Raw genomic sequence first — 19964 nt, forward strand, 5'->3', positions numbered from 1 at the left:
TGAGGGCATCGAAAGGGCTGACAGTGTAGTCAACTGGGGAGCCCGAGTGGCGTGGCAAGAAGCCACTTTAATGGGCAAAGAATAAAGCGGACTATCGTTGGAAGCAATTTGCAGGAAAACGGCAGGTAAAAAGATTCATAAAATATTCCGGTGGGGCTCACAAACTATTGGAATTAAGACGAAGCGACCTATGTTTAGTCATCGGCTTTTACACGGGTCATAATTTCGCCAGATACCATCTGAAAAACATGGGTATGTTTCATACCGATTCATGCAGATTCTGCCAAGGGACGACTGAAATATGCCATCATATTTTTTGTGAATGTGAGGCCAACTGCAGAATCAGGCAACAAGTGACCGACGAGCATTTTACTATGCCGGATACGGTATGGTGTTTCGATCCAAACAAGGTTGCAGAGGGACATGGGCGAGTACAATAGATCTTCTAGTGTCTCAGTACGCCTTGCCCACGCAATTAATAATAGTAATTATTTTATTATGTTCTTTCTTTCTTATAATCATTGCTTGAATTCAGTTTAATGAGATAATTGGATTGTTTCCTTATCGCATTTACTTGAGATTCATATAATTTGAGAAAAATGCGCAGGTGCAACAGGACAAACTGTTTCCTCACATTGTGTGCTTATCCTTCTCGTTTAGTACCGAGGTAATTAATCCTTGCCCACACACGCAATATGAATAAATGAGAATAAAGAAAACATAAATAGATAAATAAATGAATAAATAAAAGCAAAAAACGAAGAAGGCGAGGAATACTTGTTTACACATTTCCGGTTTTCATATAGTAAAAGTTTTAACAGCATAATCGTATTTTTACTTAAATTAAAAAGAGCTTAATTAAAAGCTTCTGTATTCAAACGAGTAAAACTTTATTTTAATTAAGTTCGTTTTGATCATTCGCTGCTACAAATAAAGAAACCGAACTAACCGACTGCGGCATTAACAACGATCATCTCAAAGAAGATAAGTAAGCAAGCGAACAAGTAAATCGTGGCGGTTAAAATTACAATTTATACTTCTATTAGATAAACACAATTACTGATGCATTCACGTATACACAGCCGATTAGCACATACCAATAATAATCCACGCAGTGATAGTGAAAGAAAGATCCATTCTCCATAACTAGTTACTTTTATTAAAAAAAAACAAAACAAAAAACAAAAAAAAAAAGAAATCTTATAAATAATAAAAAAGAAGAAGAAAAAGATAAAAGTACATGCAAAAGTTAAAATCGAAAAAAAAAATAATAATAATAATAATTGAAGGAAATAAATAAACGAAAATAAATACAAGAATTCCCTTTCCTTTGTTGAAAGTTGAACAAAAATAAAAAAAAAAATAATTAAAAATAAAAAAATTTAGATGACTGAGTTGAACGATATATTTGAAGACGGGAAACTAAACTGTAAAACAGAAACCGGATTGATATAAGGCATCAAATAATGAACAGTCAATAGACCGATGAATTTTTGCGCTTGCTAAATATTAAAAAAAAAAATATATATATATTTATATATATATATATATATATATATAAGTAAATAGAAAAAAAAATTAATATCAATTAAACTCAAGCAAATGATGAGAATAATAACTTCAACTAAAAGGCTAAAGGAAGCGTAACGAAAATTAAAATTATTATTAAGAGAGAAGAGTTTGCCAATTGATCAGTGCGATCGTGGCCGGGATACAATTTGTAAATATTGAAAATAAAAAAAAAAAAGGAATAAATAAACAAATATATGTAAGAAAATCACATCAAAAAATTGACATCTCTTAAAGCGCATTCTGTTTCTTAACGTTATAGGACAAATATATAGTACTTAAGAGCGAAGATGATAAGATTTAGTATAAGAGCCATATTTTAGTTTAGAATTCATGTCTGATTTTTACGATTACGAACTCATAAATATGGCTAAAGTTAACTTGTTCGCTAAGTTCGGCGAACTTTAACGGTAATGCAAATGTGAGAAAACTTTGCGCATTGATCTATTTTCCAATCACTCCAAAAAAATGAGTCCTTTAAGAATTTAAAAATAAAAGGAAAGCAAGAACTAGATATCACGCATGTGAATCCCTTGAAACTTTTAATAAACTCACTCATCGATCTTCATAGTTCTCTAAAAATAAAGGGAATAACGTGAACTAGATATTGCCTCACGCATATCAATCACTTGAGATTTTTAATGAACTCTCTCCTCGATCTTAATAATTCCCCCCACAGCTTTCTGTTTCGTGTCTTTTACAAATTTTCCGTCAGGAGGGTTATGGAAAACTTGTTCGCATTAAAGGGGGCGATTAGAGAGAGTCTCTTGTTCCATAAAGTAAATGATCTTAAATTTCGATAATCTGAGCATTCGTTATAGAAATCAAGAAAAATCGTTCTCCAAATTATTTGATCCTGTATCTGTTAATGATGAAATTTTCGCGCATTATAAGCTTTCCATTAATATTTATTATATATGGTCTTGGACACATAAATAGAAATGAAAAAAAAAAAATTTTGAACACAAAAAATTCTTTACTTTAAATAAAACATATTTGAATTTTCGATAAAATAATTTAAAAATTTTTACATAATATGCTTAGATATTTAGAACATGGAATAACTAAAAAATTTCATACCTGCACATATAAGAATAAAATTCTAAAAATTATATAATTAAATATTTGTTTACATATATATATATATTTTTTTAAATTTTAATTTTCAATTTGTACTATTTATGTGTTCGTGGCTGTACTATATATACCGTCACATTCTCAATTAACCATTATTTGTTGTATTTGCTTCGTTTATTAAACTTGAAATTAACCGGTTCTTGCATTTGGAATTGAAAAATGAATGAGATTCACGCGTAGACATATAAAATATAAATAAATATTGAAAGACTGATATAATCTCTCAAAACTTCATAATTGCTACATACGTTTACAAATAGCGAAAATCGTTTTTCAAACTTGACACCGATACTTATTATGCCCATGTAAATATGTTAAGTAAGAGTGGACCTTGGTTAGTTCATTTATTTGTTTGTCACAATTTCAAAAATCCAAAGATTCATCATGAGCTACTCCTCCAACTATATATATATATATTTTTTTTTTTTTCGTCTTCTTCTTCTTCTTCTTTGTTACATATCAAGAAAATATTGAAAAAATTCTCAATTATAATAATAAGCGAATGAATAAAATGTAATGGTGTATGGTGACACAGTTTGAAAAAGGTTCCAATATTAATTCCTCATCATATAATTACGAAAATTGTGATTTATTGAAAAATGGCCTTATCGAGGACAAGTTTAATGTCAATTCTATCTCTTGCTTGTATTCTATTTATGAATACAATGAATATTAAAGCTTCTACCGAATATAATCGTTATTTAGCTCATATATTTCAAAAGTATGGTGATGGTGGCACCATGACATTCGAGGTAAGTTTTTTTCTTCTTTACAATAACAAAAATAAAAAATTTGAAATCAGATTTTATTTTGCAAATAAAAAATTCCCCTTATTTTTTGAACACACTTTTTTTATAATTTATGCCGCATCCGCTGCATATTTTTATGCAATTCAAATATTTAATATGTTAGGCTATATATGTCACCATTGTGTTTATAATATTTTTATAAGAAAATTGTATTCATGTTGAAGCGTTGATGCATTTATTCAACACGTCAAGCCTTACACTTTAGTTAATTATGGGAAAGTCAATATTCCGATAAAAGGTATCTTTAATCTACGCCTTTATATCTGCTTTATATACATTCAAGCTTAAGTTTAGTCCGACAAGTCGTATAGATCGTTTCACTCTTCCAACTGTATTGAACTCGCTTGTCCGCTTTCGCATATCCAATATACTTTCAAAACTTCTTCACTGAGAGATTGAGATGTTCCTCTTTATTTTGCATATTTGGAAAAAGCGGAAATATTGATTCTTGGCTAAGAATGGTTTCCTGGGGCAAGCATCCATCAGCATATGTAAAACTAATTGCAAAGCAGGGGTGGGCAACTGTTCTCATCAATGGGCCAATTTGAAGTTTCCGTTTCCAGGGGCGGACGACAGAAGAGATTGCATGGAAAATTTTTGTTATCATCATTTAATAAAATGAATACAATAAGCTTATCATGTACTCACACTCCAGTGTGATGGATTAAACTGGGGGAATGTTTCCGATTTATCATGACATCATGGCATTAGCAATTCGAACAAGTGATTCTAAATTTTCATTTGTTATTCTAGAATTGATTTTGCTCTTTGTATGCAATCTAAAGAATGACATATATTTTCATGCAATATCCAGAATATTTCGAAGGATCTCTCGATTTAAAGAAGCATAAAATCTCAGTATTGCTTTTTTAGTAAATTGTCTCATCTGCGTATTGGATCGTTGTAACATTAAAGGCAAATGGTAGACTTACTAGTAAAAGATCGTAAGACATATATTTTTTTTTTTTGAAAATCGTCAAATCTTTGAAGAAAACTCTTTGAATAAATGAATTTTATTATGATCTTATCATTGTTTCTTAAAGTTGGGAAGTGAAGCAATTGTTACTTTTGAAAAAATGTTGTGATAATAATTTTAATAATCTCGTAAATGTTGCATACATGTCATCCCTTGTCTTGTTCTGAGAAATTCAATTCATTTAATTTTCCAAAGTCATTCTTTAATTTTCCAAAGTCTACGACTTCATCCAGCAAATTATGGAAGCATCTTAACACTTTTGAATAAACTTGGCAAGGAATATTAATGTCATCACTTGCAGTATTTCTTAATATATGACACAATCACACAGGAGTAGCCGAGTAGGAAAGAATCACGACCACGGATTCCAGTCTCAGTATGGTAGAGTGAGTGCTAAGTCGGTAAAGGTGCATAACACTTCATTCACTGGACTGCGGCCACCACTTTGATGCCTTTCTCTTTCCTCATTTCTTTCTAGCTGTCAACGTGTTACGTGAATAGGAGACATCTTCTGAGTAAAAAAAAAAAAAAAATGTAAAAAATATTATTAATTATTTCTTTTTCCTGAATTCGCTTCATTTGTTCAATGATTCGTTTTAATAGTCCCTTTTTATACCCTACGTCACTTGTCGTGCAGGGTATATTTATTTATTGCGGTCGTACATAACACATAGAAGGGCTTACCATAGAGCCACCTTTTATTATACCGATTGATTCAGAATCATAACCTGAATTGATCTAAGCCTGGCTGTCTGTCTGTCCGTTTGTGACGTGTTTTGACTTAAGGACGAACGCTATTGGAAATGGTTCGGATCGATTTAGTTTTTCGACCGCTCCTCATATAACGACCTATTCCGCAATGCCGTTATATTGAAAAAAATTGTCATTTTCGAAATCTCTCGGCAAAAGTGGTTAAGTAGTAGTATTTCGACATTCCAAATTGGTAGAAAACTTTGGGTCAGCTGGAGCAATTTTGAACCCCCTCTCACACAACGTAAAATAAGAAAATTAATTGTACCAAATTTGGACCTACTCGGCCTATTTTTTGGATCCTACCCCATTAAGGATTTTCACGAAAATTGATCCTTTGTAGATCAGAAAAGTAAAAGTTTTAATATCTAGTGATAAGAATTGAGCCATAGTAGTAATTTCATACAATAATGAAGTCTACAAAACTTGGACCATCTACGCTTATTTTTGGATCCTGCTCTATGTCAGGATTAAACTCCTGCTACAGTAGGTTGCGTTTTGGGCCAGCTTCCCCATAAATACGCTCTTGAAAAATTTGTCTTTATTTAGAAACAAGATATAGTTTTTGTGTCCTATAGTAAAACTAAGAATTGTGTTAGACAATATGGTATAGTGTGGTTAATGGTCGGATTTGCCTGATTGTAACCGTCTTATTTGTCTCTTTTTTATAGGCAAGTGAACACGAGAAAACACGTAAACAGATTTCCCAAATGCACAGCAGAAACAATTGATTTGCAGAATTGCCATATGTGAGAAAACTGAATCATTTGAAACTTTAAATAAAATGAATCGGCGGTTGGCCATTCCTGATTTAGAGCGTTCTAAAAAAATAAAGTAAACATTCTATTAAACTGTCACCTATATATGACACAGTGGGAGCGAAAGAGTTGAAATTTAATTATTAAGTGTTTGCAAAAATTTTGATCACCTTTTCACTTGAAAAAAGCAGTTATTGTAGGAAAATGGTATAATGTATATTAATCTTCTTCTACAGTACTTTGCAATATATTTTGGCAACACGACGACATAAAGTCGAAAGAAATGATATTGGTTTGACAGTGTTTCTCCGCATAAACACATTTTCGCAATTCTTCAACTTTGCGCTATCCTGCACCGATCTGAAGAACGGTAACCAGGAGGCGCAAATGCTTCCCATTCGAGTTTCAGCAGTGTACCCTGGACAGCTTTTGCAACAAGTGGCCGAAAAATGGCATTTGCAGTCAATTCGTGTATGCCACTTTTGAAGTGTTGCGAGCAGCATCACCATAAGCCGGCAGTAGATTTCTTCAAACAAAAACCAAAAGGATTGCATTTATACTGAATAAATCAATAATATTAGAGCGAGTCTGTTATCTTAGGTAGAGGAAGGTCAATACCATCGAATTCAACCGTTATGTAAACTGGTATTTGCCATTTTTCTTATCACTTTTACCTGTAGAAAGAAGTCGCCGACTAAAATTTTTGCAAACACCTGATATAATCAAATCACCGGAAATCGGTCTAAAAAGGGACAGAATGACGACAAAAGACGAACTTTAATTTGCATCATTTTTCACAATGTCTGGGGCTACTACGTCAAACGAGTCCAATCCATATAAAGTAACATAAGTCCTCACCATATAACTGCTTTTTCTATGGGAAAAATTTTTATATTTATATTTTTAATATTTTAAAGAAATTAAGCGATAAAAGCAATTGGACATTAAAAGCTTTCCGATATCAAATATGGACTACGTCAGTTTAAGTGATGTAAGGTAAAGTATTTACGAATCGACCTTACGACCGACTACATATCACGTTTTTACTTGTTCTTTTGGCGTTACTAGGTCCGCTAAAGGGACAAATAAAATATTCAAAATTTTTAATTTAAATTTTGATCGCTTTATTTCGAATATCAAAAGCGAGATGGCAGAATGTGTGTGCATCGTTATGTAAAGTGCTATAAAGGGGACAACAAACTTTATATGCCTCTTGTCGTGTTTTGTATATATTTCATCATATGCTAATGGTTTGATGTGTAGATGTGAAATTCATTATTTCGTAATTTCGTTTTGCTGGTTAAAATTACTGTAGAGTTTTCACACATATATATATATACATATTTATATATGCGTATGCATGGGCAGAGAGATTAAAGTTATTATCTATTTATCTTAAAGTCAACATTTGTATAATATACGTAGGCATGTATGTATTATACATTTGTATGATTGTTTACTGCCTAAAAAAATCATTATTACGCTTAAAGACCGACTTCTGCACTTCTACTTTAATCACTTGACAAGGAATTAGTGTACAAAAATTTTCATCTTTGCATTTCCTCTGTATTCTCGAACAACTTTAAAAGTTAAATGCGAGACGCAATTGATTCAGCAAAAGTAAGAACAGCGAGAAATTGTATTCTTTTGTCTACAGCCATGAACCTATAAATAGCACAAATTTAAACTAAAACAAGTAAAAACATATAGCCGGTCAACGCCGGCCGACAATTCACTACCCTACTCCACATTGTCAAACACAATTCTTATTATAGAGCACAAAAGTTATATCTTGCAGTATAAGTTTAGTCCTTACATAAGGCAGGATCGAAAAATAAGCGTAGATGGTCCAAAATTTTTGTAGAGTTCATAACTATATGAAATTACAATTATGGGTCAATTTTCATCACCACATATTAAAACTTTGACTTTTTTTCGCTACAAAGGATCGATTTCTATGAAAACCTTTATTAGGGTACGATCCAAAAAATAGGCCGAGTAGGTCCAAATTTGGTACAATTAATTTTCTTATTTTACGTTGTGTGAGAGGGGGTTGTCAAAATTGCTCCATCCGATCCAAAGTTTTCACACCAATTTGGAATGTCGAAATACTACTACTTAACCACTTTTGCCGAGAAATTTTGAAAATTACAATTTTTTTCAATATAACGACATTTCAGAATACGGCGTTATACGGGGAGTGGTTGAAGAAGTGGACAGATTCAAACCATTTTTAATAGCGTTCGTCCTTGGACCAAAACACATCAATGTACCAAATTTTACCGAAATATCTCAAAAATTGTGATAAACGGACAGACGGACAGACGGACAGCCAGGCTTAGATCAATTCAGATTATGATTCTGAATCAATCGGTATAATAATAGGTGGGTCTGTGTTAAGCCCTTCTGTGCGTTGAATGCGACCGCACTAACTTAATATACCCTGTATCACAAGTGGTGCTAGGTATAAAAATTAGCAAAAACGTTATAATCGCATAATTCCCAAAAATTTTATTCTTATTGCTAATCATTATAATGAACTAAATATTTCATTAGAAATTTTATCTTTATCGTCTGAAGTGCGTTCTAGAGTATGGAAAAAGTATACGCTGAAGTTTGGAAAGATCTCAACAAAGCTAATTTATGACATAATGAGGAGGATACGTCCGGAGCTTGTCGAAAGCATGGCTCGTAAATGTCAACCAGTACCGCGACAGATATTGAACATTGAATATTAACATAAGTAAAAGATAGTTTACGCTTATAATTATTACGATAGTTCACATATATCATTCTTCTCTTGCAGATATGGAGTTTTATACTTGTCCCATATCTGCCACGGCACACTCCTTATAAAAATAAAAAAAATCTCTAAAATTTTTGCTTTTTCCAAACCTAATGACGACTATAATCTATCGTGATATAAAATCGTGAATGCAAAAAGTGCATCCACTTCATCGTGAGGTCCAATACCACTTGGGGTACAAATTATATTTAATTCACGCAGTAAAGTTGGTCGATGAAAAATACTCAGAGCTTTCAAGATTTTGGACGCATACTAAATTGATGTGAAAAGTTTGAATCCGATGAAGTAATTTTTTGAACTCTCATATAATGATTCCTGACAAGGAGTTCTGCTTTCCAATATTTTTATAATGAAAATTAAATGTACCAACTTTGTTTGATGTAAATCAATTTGTTGAACTACTACATACCATATAAGCTTTACCTTGAAACGTAAGTCTTCATATGGCAATAAAGTCTAACTTTTACTACTGACTAAAATAGGTAAAGAATTTTGACAAACAAAATTTAGTTCTTTTAAAAATGAAACACACCATATGTTGGGCCTTCCACCATATATGGGTTCTCATGAAAACTTTATCTTCCTTGAAGACTAATGAAGAATTTTTTCAAGCGAAATGATGGCGGGTCAGCGTTGCACGACTGTAATGTTTATACTTACATTCGCCTGAGTAGCCGAAGTCAGTGTTCGCAGGTTCAAACTGCATCTTCAGCTGCTCCTGTGAATGCTTAGTAGGCAAAAGCATAACACTGATCGATTGGACAGCCTATGAGGCTGTGGTGACCACCTCACTATTTCCCTCTCTTTCCTCTCTTTTTTTTGACAGTCACCGTGTTACACGGAGTAGGATACAACTCTTGAGTGATTGGTTCGGTTGGGACCGAATCTTGTGTACACATCACCGTTTATCCCAAAAAAACAAGACGAAAGAAGAGAAAGAAAAAAATTCTCATGCTCTTTAATATGGACTGGGCGCAGTGGATTTCTTCTATTTTCAAAATAAAACCTTTTGCTGTAGAGGCAAGTGGGCGTTGTAGGCGTGTCATTTGAAAACTTTAGGTCAAATCTAAACTCTTTTGCAAATTTTCAGGCGATATCTTCATTTTCGTTAACGGGAGAATGCTTACCACCAGTACTGCAAAGTAGCGCAAACACACAAATAAACATATGAACAGGCAGACATGTTTGCAACTGCCAAAGAATTTTTGCACTTTATGGAGTTTTTGAAGCTTGTTTCTGTGCATTATAAAGGTATTGATACACTATAATATTGGGTAGGCGTGGTCAATTTTTTTCCATTTTTGTGCATAAATGCTACAGCATCGCCTATAGAATATGTATTCAAATTTTTGTACATATATTTGCTATAGTTTATAGAGGTAATGAGCCAAAAAACAATTAGTTTTTCATGGTCTTTGAAAAACAGAAGTTTTCACGGTTCACGTGGTCCTGTGCGCGTATCGTTCGACCGTTTTGGCCCAATTTCAATACCAATCTGCGTGCAAAACTTCTATGAGTTCCTTATTCCGATAGTTTCATTGTTGCGGCCAGGCGAATATTTGCAACAGACATTACTCAGACGGGCAGACGGACATGCTTAAATCGATTTAGAATTTGATGCTAATCAAGGATATAGATGTACTTTCTGAGGTTTCCGATGCGTCCTTCAGGGCGTAGCATACGTTTTGGTAAAATGAATATGCCACTCATCCTTCGGTGATGGGTATAAATAAGATAATAATAATATTTATACCGGTTTTTTAAGTGGCGATGTTTTTTTGTGTTATTTTTATATAAGGAATTTTCATACCGTTATATTTGCCTTTACGCGAATTAATTCTTTTCTTTCCATTATTCATACATTTTTCCGAATTTTTAAAGCAGTTTAAACTACATTGCCAAATAACAGTGAATTTCTCTTGTTTTTTCTTTTTTTTTTTAATATCGTAATAAAAGTTTTATATATGTATGCGGGTATGTTAATGCGTCCATGGCTGTACATAGATGCTTGTTTACATTATGTTAAGATGTGTGAGACACAGCCTACGCGTGTAGAGTTAATACATTATAACACGAATATACGAATATATGAGATGTAATAGGGTAATCGAAAAATTGTTTCACACACATGACGGTAATGTTGAAAACTTTCACTGCAACAAATCGATTTATAGCGTCTTTAATGCATATTTCCATAGCAGACATTTGATAAACTTAGCGCAATGTGGTGATAGAAATTTTAATGAACTTAAACTATATATAAAGTACATATTTATGCCAAACAGTGCCTTAAAATATTAGGTCGAGTCATAAGTGACTCCCTAAGCAGCTAGGTAGAATTTATTGTTCGTATTTACCGACTATAAGTCACCGAAACAAACGAGTTTTTGTTTTCATTATATAGATAAGGATCCAGTTAGTCTTTTGCCTGCTGTTAAAAAAAAAATCCGTGTTCGACATGTAATGCTTTGGGAATTTAAATAACTGAAAAAATAAGCAGCGTATATAGTGAAGGACTGATAGCTGATCGGGCAGTTAGAAGTTGGTTTGTAAAATTCCGTTCTGGCGGTACGACCTTAAGAGACGAATATCAAAAAGGTGGAATACCTCCTAATCAACTGTTAATCGCCTCCTGGAGAAATTTGGCATAATCAGCAACGGAATAGGGAAGGTCGCTTGTCAATCGCCACAGGTCTGCTCTCACGGCTAAAAACCGAACCTTTTTTAAACGCGATTATAACAGGCGATAAAAAATCGGTTACTTATGGCAATATCGTCCTGCACTCGTCAATTCTTCTACTCGATAATGCGCGATCGCATACAGGAAGGATGACTCAAGAAAAAATTCTTTAGCTTGGATGGTCTGTCTTATCATGTCCATCTTACTCCTTGGACCTTGACCTTGACCTTGACCTTGACCCATAGACTACCACCTTCTCTGTTCGTTACAAAACGTTTTGAATGGAGAAGTCTTCAATTTTGTAGAGCAAATCGGGCAGGTTGTCGAAAAATTCCTTCAGCCCAAACCAACCACATTTTACAAGAATGGAATTGATGAACTGTCAGGAACATGGAAGAAGGTCATACATAATAAATTAATATAAATTTGTTATTGTTTATGAAAACAAAATAAATGTCGGATAAAAAGATGGCAGTTAGTTATGACTCGACCTAATACATGTTACATAGAAAGTGTTAAGATGTACACTGCAAATCTTTTATAACGGGGCAGACGTAACGATATCCAAATCTTCCTTCCTCAAGAAAAGTTTGTCATATAATCTTTGTGATTATATGCAAAAATTTACTGATCATTTGTTGCAGGCATGAGAGAAAGGGGAAAAGCAATTTATGCTAAATTCTTGCTTATAAGTAATGCAAGTCCTTGAAAAATTGAAAAAACCTTTTAAAATGTTTTTGATTTGAAGGTGATATGAATCATAAAATAAAGTGAAGATGTCCTTCTACTGGCATTAGCCATTCAATCCGTCGTGACTTGCAAGCATTGCTAATGCTCGAAACTTGACTTAACAAAATTGATACTAGCACTTAAAAGGAACATGCAATAATAAGAATTTGGGCTCGCTGTTACTATCTTGCATCACATTCCTTTAAATGATTTGAAGTATTTGTGTAATGACTTTCCTTTAAAGATAGTGAAGATAGAAGAAGATAGCATAATATAGCAATGGAAACATATATGACACACGTTTCGTCACGAGAGGAAGAAAGTCAAAAATTTATTCAAATATTCGCTTTCGTTTCAAGACAAAAAATTAAGCCAATCAGACAGACAGACGGTCAGGCAAGCTTATACCGATTCAGAAAGCATTACTAAATCGATCGATATGATAAAAGTTGGGCCGAGCTCAAGTTCGTCTGGGTGTTGCATACACATCCACACAAGCCTTGCTGGCTATACAAATTTTTGAAATATCTATGCAATTGATTAAAAAAAAAATTCGATATCTCAATTTAAGAAAAATGACTCGGTTTCTTAATATTTCGAAGCAAGTGTACAAGTGCAAGAGCTCTATGCGAAATTTAAATTTAGTTTAAACTGCTTAATTATACCAACGCTTATGTACGTAGTTATGCAAATAAGTCCACATCACTACAATGTATTCGCTTTTATTTCTTGCTTCTATCGATCTGTATCTATATATAGCTATATAGAAAATATGTTTATAAATTCATATCACATCTTGGATAAATCACGCATGAAAAAATTTTTTTGAAAAATGTTTTGAATATTTTCTAACAATGATTCGCATGTTCGGAAAGACGGCATTAATGACGGACTGACTGCTAATGCTAAAAATAAATGATCAAAATTTGAATTCTACGAATACCTTTAATAATTTAATTTCTTTCATTAGAGAGAATTTCGAAAAAAGAAAAAACAGCTTAAACAAATGAATATTCTATGCAAATTATTTATTTTGGTCATAGTGTGTCCATAAAATGTTTCATTAGTTTCTGTAGTCCCCATTATAAAAACAAGTCATATTACCATAATAACTATGAAACACATCACCATCGGCGTAAGATGCTGAATTGCAATCTTCATTTTCGATCGATCACCGAAGGTTGCGGGATATATTTAATTTGTCAAAACGTATGCAACGCCCAGGAGGATGCATCAGATACCCCACAAAGTATGCATATTTACTTGATCAGCATCGAATCCTAAAGCGGGTCTAACCATGCCCGTCTATCCTCTTCTGATCGTCTCTCCGTCTGACTGTGTGTCCGTCTGTCTAATGTGTGTTGTAATATTCTCCTGGCCGCAAAAATTGAGCTATCGACTTTAAATTTGAGAGAAACAGTGGAAGTTTGTGTACGCAGGTTGTTATTAAAAATGGGCCAAATCAGTCGAAGAACACGCCCAAAGTACCACGTGAACGGAGAATATTTCTGCTTTTCAAAGCAAATCAAAAATTAATTGTTTTGTGCTAATTACCTCTAGAAACTGTGGGAGATAAATGTACAAAATTTTGTGCACAAAAATTTAAAAATATTGACCACGCCTACTCAATATTATAGGGTATCAAAATTTAATTATTTTTTTAATACCCTGGCATAAGCTTCAAAAACCCCATAAAGTACACAAATTCTTTGGCAATTGCAAACCCTGAACGCACCTAAACATGTCCCGCTCACGGATAAGAGGATATCGCCTACAAATTTGCAAAAGAATTTGGAATTGACCATATTGCAGAGAATGAAAATTTTGTTCTTTTACTTCTTTTGCCATTCTTTCGGGGTAGACGGTGATATTTATGAACGATTCGGTCCCGACCGAATTTAATTTTCTTACTTACTCTTCTTCATTCATTCGGATGCCATACATTATCAAAATTGTCCAAGTAAAACAAATTCGGAAAGAAACTTAAAGTTGTTGTTGCTTTTTAATTAATTTAAAAAGCTACTATCGCACCTGTCATCGTTACTTATTATTACACAAAAAGCCTACAAACGTCAGATGCCTATAAAACGAATTAAAAAAAAGAAAGAAAGAAACTTTCCCTTAAATCAGTCATAATCATAATTCAATTATGATTTTGATCACGTCTTACAACTTAATACACATAAGAAAGCATTATTATCTTTTTTTATTCTATCGAGGAGTGTATGCTAGATTTACGCTCCCCTTTGTAGCAACTAAGGAAAATCGTATAAAACGTGTATAGTAAGTATATCCTCTGCATACGGTTCCAAGTGGATGCTGTACATGACAGTGTGTGCGAGTCCGAATCGAGTTTAACGCGTCTCTTTAACATCTTTTCTATATCGTTGGAAAGCTTAGAATCGTAGAAATTCAAGCAGATTTGAATTGAAAACTGGTCTCGTCCACGCACAGCTATATAAAAAGCGATAAAAAACAAGTAATTCGGTTAAAAAATTGAAGCAAAGTTTTTTAAAAAACGTAGTTAAAGTATTTAACTTATCATCATCATTTTGATACCCACCACCCAACACCACCACGAGATGGTGGTAAATGTATTTTGTTTTTTTTTCTTTTTTTCATAATGCATGTGACACCAAAAGGGGGACCTTCTTGATTGAGTGTGAAATTCTGAATTTATTAAGCCATGTCTGTCCGTCTGTATGATGTTTGTTGCTGTTGGTCGCAAAAATGAAGACAACGACTTCAAATTAGAAGTTTTTACAAGCAAGTTGGTATTGCAAAAGGGAGCCAAATTGATCAGATATCGGCCATGCCCACACAAAGTTACAAGTGATTAAATTGTAATTTTTCCACGTTTTTGAGATTTAATGCGTATTCATTATATAAGGCAAGCAAGACAGAACGTTTAAAAGTATTTTGTACACTCCCGACATAAATATACATATTATCTGCCTAAGATTGAGGATTGATTCTAAAATGAATAGGGTAGACAGGACAAATGAATTTTCTCTTAATAACACCAGCGATATGAGTATCAAATAACAGAACTTGGAGAGTAGAGTGCGAAAGGCCTAGTGATGGATATGCGAGATTCGGCTGCCGCCGAATATAACTTTCTTACTTGTTTTGTTTTTGTTTTTCTTTTTTCATAGAAGAAAGGTTACTTTGTTACCATGTTCAAAAGTTGGCATGTGTACCGTGCTATGGAATTGTTTTAATGGCTTGAATTTCTCTTCGTTCAGTTTTATCCGCATTTTATAATAAACGCAAACATTTTCATTTTTCTTATGCCCAGCACCGTTTGTGGAACAGAGAGATTTAGGTTTGTGTGGACTTATAATCTCTCTCTGTAATACCCAGAAGGACTTATATTAAATTCGATTCAAAATCGTTTCAGGTGATCCGTTTGTCTGTCTTATGTCTGTCTATGCATTTTTATGTTTGCAGCCTGCAAGCCGTTAATTTCTCGTTACATTGGCGGGCTTACGCCCAAGAAAGATTTCTGATTGAAAATGGATTGAATCGACCACTTTTGCGGCCACTCCTCATATAACATTTTACTTTGACAAAATTTGCAACTTTTAAAATTTTCTAAGAAAAATCGCTTAATAATAGTATGTGCATAGGACGTGGTAAAGACGTTCCAATGAAAACAGAGTTCGCGTACGTCGCAAAAGCGTCTAACTTTTAATGTATCTTGGTGAAAATTGATCCCTAATTGAACATGAAAAAAACGTTGCACAAAATTTGTTCTACTAAGGTCTAGTATTTACATCTCGCACTGCGTAAGAGTTCCCATGAGAAGCCGACTCTTATATGCTTAAAAGTACAAATGTTTTAAGCAGCCCTACATCTAGAATTTCTCATAGAAAGGAAGCCGAACATAACGAAAACGCCTAATATTTTATTTTTGGAAATTGGTCTTTAACAGTAATTCGACATCAAATATGGATCACATAGGACTTCGATATATATACGATGTTTGATAAGAAAGTAAATTTTGCTAAATTCGAGCGACGTCCGTTCAAATTTCAGATAAGCTCTCATACGAGGGCTGATATCAAGAGTATACTTTAACATGAAAACATAGTACGACATCAAAAGGATCGTCGTGCTCGACTATAATTTTTATACTCTAGACAACTTGTGATACAGAGTGTATTAAGTTTGTGTGAACGTTTATATATATAATTTAAATTAATTTTATAAATTTATTCTTAATTTTTCAGTGCATATCTGATAAGCATTTTAAGTAGAATTTTTCTTTGCATTTTACAGGGCCTTGAACATTTAATGTACAATTTAGGGTTGGGACAAATTGAATTTGATGCCAGTCACACTATTGATGAACATCGGCCTCACGGCTATGAGAAACGATCAGAAAACGATTCAATTATTAAATCGTTTATAGAAGAGCAAACTGTTAAGTTACTATCCGAAGATAATGATGTTCAGATAAGAGACGATCAAATTAATAATTATGTTAAAAATCGGAAAGCGTCCCAGTCCTTAGACGATAATCATAAGAAGCAGGACATTATACGAGTGAAAGGTGTTATACTTGAATTTAAAGAAATGCATGATCCGAAACATAGACATCCAAGAGAAGATGGTAAGTCTTTTTGTTCGCATTTTTCCTTTTTTTTTTTGATTGCAAAATTATTGCGTTTCACAAAGATAATGAAACGTGAAAAACGCCAGGGCAAGATAATCATTGAAATCTTATCTTACTTATGTAACGGGCATCATAAACATAATAAAAAACGAGATCGAGTTAACGTTGCCGTTGACAATGCTGACGACTATAATTCGGTTAATTTTAAAAATGTTGAAGAAAATTTTTTATCTTTCGTCGACTATAAATTACTTACCTTATAACGGTACGAATGTAGTCAGTTTTAAATGTTTTTAAACATGCTTTGCACGTATGGAGGAATAACTTAAATGATTGCTTAGATTAGAGCATTTTTTACTTCTAATTAAATTTTTTTTTTATTCATTATATATTTAAATATTTATTTATTTTTTTAATATACGTTGAAATGAAACTGCACGAGCTTTACCTGATATATGTTCATACATCAATTCCACTAAACTGTAACTAACAGTAACACGTGAGGAAAATTATACTATATTATAAAAAAATAAATAAAATTAGGCTTTTTTTTTAGCGTAAAAGAATCCTTATTACGGATGGACCTACGTGGTCCATTTTTCGGTAAGGTAGATTTCTGCGTCAATTTACTATTATGAGCTAATTTTCACCATGAAATATTGGAAATTTGAACCTTTTACTGGTTTACTGTAGATTTAATTTTCGCAGGAACGGTTATATGAGAGAGGGTAAAAAAATATTGCCCCAATCGGTCTATAGTTTTCACATCAATTCAGAATGATGAATTATGACTACTTAGTCGTTTTTGCCGAGAAAAATATTTTGAAAATTGCAATTTGTTCTCATATACGGACTTTGTAGCACACGGGGAGTGGTCGAAAAAGTGCATAGATCCATTTAGTGCACCAAATTTCATCAATATATGTCAAAAACTGAGATCTGTAGCTTGAACATAAATTTACATGGGCAGACATCAGGCGAATAGACGGACAGACAGGATTAGATAAATCCACATTAAAAGGTGGATCTATCTTAAGCCCGCGCAAACTTAATATACGCTGTGACACCAGTGGTGTACGGTACAACAAATAACTACCTATAATAAATGAAGTGGTCAAGTAACTTTAAAAGTCCAATTATATAGACTTGCGTACATTAAACGGTAAACATATCGACTCGATTAAACATCCAAGTATAATTTGAGATTCGCTTCCCCGATATCGGGGTAATTCAAAAATTCATTTGCAGCTTAGATTGCCGCAAGCGAATCTCATGATAATAGCATTGTTTGTAGCATGTAATATCCCGCTATATTGTTGACTTAAACTTAAGCTTTTGCGTCCAACCACACATATATAAATGTTTACTTTTTTTTCGAAAGCGCTACGCAATCTAATTAAATTGTCGTAGTAACATTTATAGCTAGCTAGCTAGCTTAAGTTGAAAGGCGGTCCAAGCGGTATAAGAGAACTCCTAAAATGAATATCTTTTATAACATTGACATTGATGTAATAATGTGATCGTACATCAATCAACTGAAGTCCAAGTTCAATTTACGCCAATCAACCTAAAAATTAAACAACAATGCTAATTATAATGACAATAAACTTAATACCAACTACTTGCTTATCTTTGCACAAAAGTACAGGTTTACCTTGCATATGCATACATAAGAATACATCCATTTTTATACGCATCACCGAAGGATGAGGGGCATATTCATTTTGTCAAAACGTTTGCAACGACCTGCAGGAAGTTTCAGAGACGCCACAAAGTATATATATGTGTTCTGAGTCAGCATCAAATTCTAAAATGAAAGCCCGACGCGATTGTAAGGATGCGGCGGTGACTGAAAGTAATTTATAAATCCTGCACCCCTTCTTTTGGATATCACAGCATATAGGAATTCTCATGAAGCGTGAATCCGCATGTGCCAAAAAAGCCCAATTGTTAATTTTTTGAAACAAAAATGTAGGAGCTCCCTTTATGGGAGGGACCACATGAGTCTATTTCTTCCGCCGCACGCCCGCATCAGACATATCACCATATTTTAAGAATTTATAGGAGCGTTCTAGCAAAAAAAAATGAACGGCACCGTATTTAGTGCGCATAGGTCCGCATAGCAACCCCAGTTATATAGGCGCTATCACGAAACGCAAGCCCTTATATGGAGAAAAAATCTAACTTACCAATGTCTTTGCGTGAAAATAAATGAGCGAATGACTGCACTAGGTGAAGTGGAGTAGGGCATGTAATAGTCGGCAATCTCCGACTATAATGTTCTTACTTTTTTTTGTATTTATTTTCATTACTAGTTAATGTGTGCATATAAGAAATATATATATATATATATATATATATATATATGTATATAAGTATGGGATATATATATAGGAGATACATAATATATACATACATGCGTATATTGTACGTATATATGTACAATGCGTACATATATCATTTTATCATCATTTGTATATATCTATGTAGAGGTGTATATATATTTTATTTGCTTCTAAACTCCTATGAAAAGCCTCCAATTATAATGTCTTAGTTACATAGCATACGAAGAGGAAAAGCCATGATGAAGAGCACGAGGTAAATTAATTATGAATAATATAAATAAGCATAATATTATACACTATAGGTAACGTTTAAACAACACTATCCATGAATCTATAAAAAGGCTTTCGACTTTTTCTCATTCATATTCATATTCATTTATAAACAATTTTAGAATATAAGAATAGGATTGGGGTGTGGTGCCCAATGTAGTGCGTATACATGTTTTCGTGGGCAAGTTTTTGATACGGACAAAACAGGTATTACTCAGAGTGAATAAACTGCGAAATTTCGATTTTTCAAATTAATTGCTATAAGGTTGAAAGCATCAGCAAGCAGATCAATGCACATGGATGTTGTGAATGACCTTGGAATTGCAAGCATTTTTCATCCATTGTCAAAAAAAAAAGTTTTGTTGTTTATTATCCCAACCAGTTCTATCACTTTCATATCGAAGTTGTTGCCTTTAAATTTCTCTTTAATAATTCACTGAACTTTAGCACTAAACTAAAACAAATAAGAAAATTATATTCGGTCGTCGTGATCGAATCTTTTATGCCCATCACCGTG

The 19964-nt window shown here is 33.3% G+C and overlaps 1 protein-coding gene across 1 annotated transcript in view; it reads left to right on the plus strand.

Moving 5' to 3' along the window:
• Positions 1-1544: 1544 nt before the first annotated feature.
• The window catches only part of LOC119631440 (zinc transporter ZIP6), a 23857-nt gene continuing 5437 nt past the window's right edge, over positions 1545-19964 (plus strand). Inside the window, exons 1-3 of the mRNA XM_038023634.1 lie at positions 1545-1768; positions 3171-3458; positions 16496-16829. Coding sequence (XP_037879562.1) covers positions 3306-3458; positions 16496-16829 — 487 coding nt within the window. The 5' untranslated portion in view covers positions 1545-1768; positions 3171-3305. The remainder of the gene's footprint in view (positions 1769-3170; positions 3459-16495; positions 16830-19964) is intronic.

This window comes from Glossina fuscipes, unplaced genomic scaffold (genome assembly GCF_014805625.2).
Source record: "Glossina fuscipes isolate IAEA_lab_2018 unplaced genomic scaffold, Yale_Gfus_2 1, whole genome shotgun sequence".
NCBI classification, from domain to species: Eukaryota; Metazoa; Arthropoda; class Insecta; order Diptera; family Glossinidae; genus Glossina; species Glossina fuscipes.